The sequence below is a fragment of the Triticum aestivum genome, chromosome 7D (assembly GCF_018294505.1).
Source record: "Triticum aestivum cultivar Chinese Spring chromosome 7D, IWGSC CS RefSeq v2.1, whole genome shotgun sequence".
NCBI classification, from domain to species: Eukaryota; Viridiplantae; Streptophyta; class Magnoliopsida; order Poales; family Poaceae; genus Triticum; species Triticum aestivum.
In genome coordinates, this window is record NC_057814.1 from 199,619,912 (window position 1) to 199,626,895 (window position 6,984).

At 55.5% G+C, this 6,984-nt stretch overlaps 1 protein-coding gene across 1 annotated transcript; it reads left to right on the forward strand.

Annotated features, from left to right (window-relative positions):
- Positions 1-1,757: 1,757 nt before the first annotated feature.
- Positions 1,758-6,453, forward strand: LOC123169522 (LRR receptor-like serine/threonine-protein kinase RGI3). The gene is made up of 2 exons (XM_044587394.1): positions 1,758-5,516; positions 5,790-6,453. The coding sequence occupies exons 1-2, from the start codon at positions 2,687-2,689 to the stop codon at positions 6,251-6,253; spliced, it is 3,294 nt and encodes a 1,097-aa protein (XP_044443329.1). The 5' UTR covers positions 1,758-2,686; the 3' UTR covers positions 6,254-6,453.
- Positions 6,454-6,984: the final 531 nt, after the last annotated feature.

Consider the following 6,984-nt stretch of genomic DNA (forward strand, 5'->3'; position numbering starts at 1 on the left):
TCTCTCATGCATTTGCATGCTGGGGAACTCCTAAAGAAGTGTCAAAGTTCATAAACCATGAATACTTTCAGTGTGAAATCTCATTATTCTGAGCCTCTACCTCTTTATCTTGCCGCGGCGAAAATAAGGATGGGCTGCAAAATCATGGCCTGATAGATAGACTCTGAAGCAGACAGATGCCCCCAAACTCAGTAATTAGGGCCCAGTAGTGGTCACTCTAGAAACTTGGGTTGCTAACTCTACTAGGCATTGCACTCTCGAAGCAAGCAAACAAGTGACCACAGTATTTATTCTACTGGAACTGGATTGCCTTTCTGCAGCTATCTTTAGCTGCCACAATAGAATGTTCCTGTCTTTACAGAGGGTCACTAGGGTTAAAAATACTAACCACATCCACACCCATTAGCACATTTACCTTTTGACAGTGTAGCTAAGCTATACAGCTTTTGATGGATGGCTCCTATCTTTTGCAATACTAGTTTACTGCTTCATGCTGTAGATGGCACGCAGCCAGTGTTCCTAACTGAAACTAAAGGTAACTGAATCTGCTGGTAAAAAGGTAAATTAACACCGGAAGCAAATATTAAGTACTGCTGACTTTTAACAGCACTGCCGCTCACCGCATCTATTGGGGGGCAACAGAGCTTTTATCCTTTCTGGATGATTGTTTGTTTAACTGCCCTAAGTACCAGCAGAATGTTCTGCACTGACAGTGACAGGAGTCACATTCGGTAAATGTAATAACAAAACAATAACGACTAGCTTCCCTTTTTAACAACGTACTGCTAGCAGCAAAAAACTATTCTCCGATTGGATCTATCCAAGCTGGTAAAGTAGGATCGACCATGTTCCGTAAATATTTTTAAAGGCGGTGCGAGATCAGATCTTGGCGGCAAGTAGGCCTGGAAAATGCTCTGGTGTCAGGGAACTAACGGAAGAATGAGATGTAAAAGAACATGCATTACAGCTCGAGCAAGGTACAAGTTCTATGCTAATTAAAACTTAACCATGTGCATGCATGGTAGCTCCATGTTGCCCTCACCTCGCCTCGCCACCCATCCTTGAGCTCTGATGCGATCTGAATCCAAATCACCGCCTGTGTTGCCATGCATCATGCTCCTCCAATGCTCACATTACTCAAAGCATTGTGGTTTGTTAGCCATGCATGTGATGTGTGACACCTAATGTGTCCCCTAACTAACTACATGTGGTTACATGTTTAACCGAATGCAAGCTACAACCAATACATGTTTTACCTACCTACCTAATGCATGTGAAAAAGATTTGACCAAATGCATGCCGGAGTCCATGCTTTTGTGCTGTTGTTACCTACTTCTTGAATCTTGATGGATGGCATTGACTAAATGCATGCTATGCCTAGCTAACAAGGAGTAGTTTAGGAAAGATTCATCCAGCCACTGACAATCAACGACCAATTAACCGGCCAAAAATTTGTTATCTTAAGAACATGTTAGTCCCTTGTATGCCGAAAGACATGCTCCAAATGTTGTCGCCAAAAAAGCTGAGATTCTTTCCGGTTACTTTTCTGCGTTTGCCTCCCTCCCCGCTGTTATTTGGTTCTTTAGAACGTTAGGCATGTGATGTGAACATGCGCTGTGAACATGCACAAAATAGTACAGTATGGAAGCTCCAGACAGAGTAATTTTTATTAAGACAGCCTCTGAATTAGTTTAACTGATGTATTCTCTGTCCATGTGGGACAGTGAAAAGAAGAATATGCCTGCGAAATCAAATGCTGCAGAGAATACCACACAGAGTGGAACATGACAGGACAGCCTGCTGCTGCTACTGTAAGTTTTGCAGATCTGGAGAAAGAAGCTGCAGTGCAGGAGAAGAAGAGGGATTATAAGATTGGTTTCTTGGCTAACCAGGTCATCAGCCCCAAGGGGGTTAGATTACCAAGAGCTCAGAGCATGTTCCGCCTGCATCACTGCTGCATCCCTGCAACATCTGCATGCCATCGTCAACAAGTAAATAAATCACAGGGCAACAGAAAATGTACTGCCATGCTTAGCTTAACCTCTGGGGTCCGTGGGCTCTGACCACCCTGCATCAACCCAGTTCCAGCAGGTAGGAGTACAAAAGAAGAACAAACTTTCACAGGCCTAGAACACCGGCCGTACTTGCACAACAACGACAGATTAATTAAAGTTGGATGGATTACCGAGAGAATTACAAAAGCACCGTGGCAGAACCCGAGGGATCGACAAGGGATGTTTTCACTCACTCACCTCCTAACCAGGATTAATTAACAATGAAACTTAATCAGTGCATCAACTAGCACCAAATGATGGACGGCATCAAGAGCCACCTTCCTTCCATCTTCTCCTTGCTTAAACAAATGCTCATGTTCCTTCCTGATCCACAACTCCAAGAACAAAGAAAATGTCCGCTCATCCAGTGTACTACTCAGACAAACACTCACCCAGACGGTGCATCAAAAATCAAATCTCTAGCTCATTTTATTTATATATTAAAAAGAAGGATATCCTGCAAAAAGCATAGCTATGCTATATCATTCATTCGGATCCAGATCTCCAGTGACAAAACCTTTGCGCTATAAACAAACCTAACCCTGGCCGGGGTTTCCCTCCCACTCTACAACCCCGAGTGACCCTCCCAATGCCATCGCCATAGCAGGCGCCACGCCCGGCCGATCCTCCCAATGTCTCCCCCTCCTCCTCGGCTAGGCCTCGCCGCCGTCGCGACGTGGCTGCTCCTCGTGGCGCTGTGCCTCCCGCCGCGCGCCCACGCCGTCAACGAGCAGGGCGAGGCGCTGCTGCGATGGAAGCGCTCGCTCACGAACGGCACGGGCGGGGCCGCGCTGGAGACGTGGAGGGAGTCGGACGCGAGCCCGTGCCGGTGGTCCGGCGTGGCCTGCGACGCGCGCGGCAGCGTCGTGTCGCTGCTCGTCAAGTCGGTCGACCTCGGCGGGCCGGTGCCGGCGCGCGTGCTGCGCCCGCTGGCGCCGTCGCTCGAGACGCTGGTGCTCTCCGGGGCCAACCTCACGGGCGAAATACCCGGGGAGCTCGGGGCGTACGCCGCGCTGACCACCGTCGACCTCAGCGGGAACGGCCTCTCCGGCGCGGTGCCGGCCGAGCTCTGCCGGCTCGGCAAGCTCCGGTCGCTGGCGCTCCACACCAACTCGCTGCAGGGCGCCATCCCCGACGGCATTGGCAACCTCACTGCACTGACGTCCCTCACGCTCTACGACAATGATCTTAGTGGTGCCATCCCGGCGAGCATCGGGAAGTTGAAGAAGCTGCAGGTGCTGCGCGCCGGTGGCAACCCGGCGTTGAAGGGCCCGTTGCCGGCGGAGATCGGCGGGTGCACTGACCTCACCATGCTCGGCCTCGCCGAGACCGGCATGTCTGGAAACCTCCCGGACACCATCGGGCAGCTCAAGAAGCTCCAGACCCTCGCCATCTACACCGCCATGCTCACCGGCCCGATCCCGGCGAGCATCGGCAACTGCACCGAGCTCACTAGCCTCTATCTCTACCAGAATTCTCTCTCCGGTCCGGTGCCGCCGCAGCTCGGCCAGCTGCGCAAGCTGCAGACGGTGCTCCTGTGGCAGAACCAGCTCGTCGGCACCATACCCCCGGTGATCGGCAACTGCAAGGAGCTCGTGCTCATTGACCTCTCCCTCAACATGCTCACGGGCCCCATCCCGAGGAGCTTCGGTGGGCTGTCCAAGCTGCAGCAGCTGCAGCTCAGCACCAACAAGCTCACCGGCGTCATCCCGCCGGAGCTCTCCAACTGCACGTCGCTCACCGACGTCGAGGTGGACAACAACGAGCTCTCGGGAGAGATCGACATCGACTTCCCGAGGCTGCGCAACCTGACGCTGTTCTACGCGTGGCAGAACCGGCTCACCGGCGGCGTACCGGCGAGCCTGGCTCAGTGCGAGGGCTTGCAGTCGCTGGACCTCTCCTACAATAACCTCACCGGCCCCGTCCCGAGGGAGCTCTTCGCGCTCCAGAATTTGACCAAGCTGCTGCTCCTCAGCAACGAGCTCTCCGGGTTCATACCGCCGGAGATCGGCAACTGCACCAATCTCTACCGACTCCGGCTCAATGGCAACTGGCTGTCGGGAGCCATACCCGCGGAGATCGGCAACCTAAAGAACCTCAATTTCCTCGACCTAGGAAGCAACCGCCTCGTCGGCCCACTGCCGGCGGCCATGTCGGGGTGCGACAACCTCGAGTTCATCGACCTGCACTCCAATTCCCTCTCCGGCCCACTGCCGGACGAGCTGCCGCGCAGTCTCCAGTTCGTCGACATCTCCGACAACCGGCTCACCGGGCTGTTGGGACCCGGCATCGGCAGGCTGCCTGAGCTGACGAAGCTTAGCCTCGGGAAGAACCGGATCTCCGGCGGCATCCCGCCGGAGCTCGGATCTTGCGAGAAGCTGCAGTTGTTGGACCTCGGCGACAACGCTCTCTCCGGCGGAATCCCGCCGGAGCTCAGCATGCTGCCTTTCTTGGAGATTTCGCTTAACCTCAGCTGCAACCGCCTCTCCGGGGAGATACCGTCGCAATTCGGCACCCTCGATAAGCTCGGCTGCCTTGACCTGTCTTACAACCAGCTCTCCGGCAGTCTTGCGCCTCTAGCAAGGCTGGAGAACCTCGTCACGCTAAATATCTCGTACAACAGCTTCTCCGGCGAGCTCCCGGACACGCCCTTCTTTCAGAAGATCCCGCTCAGCAACATCGCCGGCAATCACCTGCTTGTCGTCGGCGCTGGCGCCGACGAGAACTCCCGTCGCGCGGCCATCTCGGCTTTGAAGCTCGCCATGACGATTCTCGTCGCGGTGAGTGCGTTCCTCCTCGTGACCGCCACGTACGTGCTCGCACGCTCGCGCCGCCGGAACGGCGGTGCCATGCACGGCAACGCCGCGGAGGCGTGGGAGGTGACCCTGTACCAGAAGCTCGAGTTCTCGGTGGACGACGTGGTGCGCGGCCTTTCGTCGGCGAACGTGATCGGCACGGGAAGCTCGGGCGTGGTGTACCGGGTGGAGCTGCCCAACGGCGAGCCGCTCGCCGTGAAGAAGATGTGGTCCTCCGACGAGGCCGGCGCGTTCCGCAACGAGATCTCGGCGCTGGGGTCCATCCGGCACCGCAACATCGTGAGGCTGCTCGGGTGGGGCGCGAACCGGAGCACCAAGCTGCTGTTCTACACGTACCTCCCGAACGGCAGCCTGAGCGGCTTCCTCCACCGCGGCAGCGTCAAGGGCGCCGCCGACTGGGGCGCCCGGTACGAGGTGGCGCTCGGCGTCGCGCACGCCGTGGCTTACCTCCACCACGACTGCCTGCCGGCCATCCTGCACGGCGACATCAAGGCCATGAACGTCCTGCTCGGCCCGGGCAACGAGCCGTACCTCGCCGACTTCGGCCTGGCCCGCGTCCTCTCCGGCGTGGTCGAGCCCGGCAGCTCCGCCAAGCTCGACACGTCCAGGCCACGCATCGCCGGATCATACGGATACATCGCGCCAGGTAATCAAAATTCAGTTTGTCTAGATGTTTTTAAAAAATGTCACATCTAAACTCCCACAAATATATAATGCAGCAATAAGAAATAAAAAAACTAAAATAAAAAATAGACCACAAATAAAGTGGACATCAGGTTAGTGTGACATAACTATATCACATCTAGAACTAGATGTGTCCTAGACAGATTCATCAAAATTCTTCAAAATCTGCAGCTTCTCTAGCGGGAATCTTTGTGTGACGGGATGGGATTACTGATCGAGATTCTTGTGGGAGCAGAGTACGCGTCCATGCAGAGGATCACGGAGAAGAGCGACGTGTACAGCTTCGGAGTTGTGGTGCTGGAGATCCTGACGGGGCGGCACCCGCTGGACCCGACGCTGCCCGGCGGGACGCACCTGGTGCAGTGGGTGCGGGAGCACATGCAGGCGAAGCGGGGGGTGGCGGAGCTGCTGGACCCGCGGCTGCGCGGGAAGCAGGAGGCGCAGGTGCAGGAGATGCTGCAGGTCTTCGCGGTGGCCATGCTCTGCATCAGCCACCGCGCCGACGACCGGCCGGCGATGAAGGACGTCGTCGCGCTGCTCAAGGAGGTCAGGCGGCCGCCCGAGAGCGCCGCCGACGAGGGGAAGGAGCAGCCGCGCGGTGGCCCGCCGCCTTGTCCGGAGCGGTCGCCGGCTCGGAGCGCGCTGCCGATGGGCGGCTCTTCAAACTGCTCGTTTGCCATGTCTGATTACTCGAGCTGAGCTGCTTGGATGCAGTTGCGAGATAGCAGCAGCCTTAGCGGGAACCATGTGTAGAATTTTGGACGCATAAGCAAGATCAGTAAATTTGTAGGCAATTATTTCCTGAGAATTTGTAGGCATTGAGAATTACTTAAGATTGTATATTATGATTATTCAAATGTACTGTATTGTTCTTGTGTAAACTAACGGAAATAAATTAACAAACATGGGTGAGCAATTGAGTTGCGCTCCGATATGACTATTGAAATTTATGATAAAGGACATTTTTTGTTAGGGCAGCACTCTGGACCGGCGCGCCGTCGGCTCGCGGCCGTCCGATTGGGAAGATGGGAACCGTTCGATGCGCGTCGTCTTCGTTAACGCGCGCGTACGAAGAGAATCCCGGCGGCGCCTCACGCGTTTTCCCCCCTCTGCCGCCCCACCCCCTTGCTTTGCGGCCGCACGTGTTCTCCCTTCGCCGCTCCTCGCTGGTCGTCCTAGTTGCCGGTCCTAGCCCACACAGTCTGTCCTTATCACCGGTGGTCCTCGTCCCTGCTTCTTCCCATGCAACAGCCGCACCCTGCGGTTGCAACTCCTATGGCAACAGTTGTAGCTTTGGTGGCGACAACCGAAGCTCGCCGGCGTGCTCGCCGTCGCTCATCCCCGATGTCGCGGCGTGTCGGCGCACCTGAAGCTTGCAATGAAATTTGAGTCGTCGGGGGAGGAGATGCCCAGTGTTACAACTGATGACG

Excerpts from the sequence above, each read along its gene's own strand:
- LOC123169522 (XM_044587394.1), top strand. The coding sequence starts at position 2,687 with ATGTCTCCCCCTCCTCCTCGGCTAGGCCTCGCCGCCGTCGCGACGTGG. Across the intron at positions 5,517-5,789 it reads ATACGGATACATCGCGCCAG|AGTACGCGTCCATGCAGAGG; the intron begins GTAATCAAAATT and ends TTGTGGGAGCAG.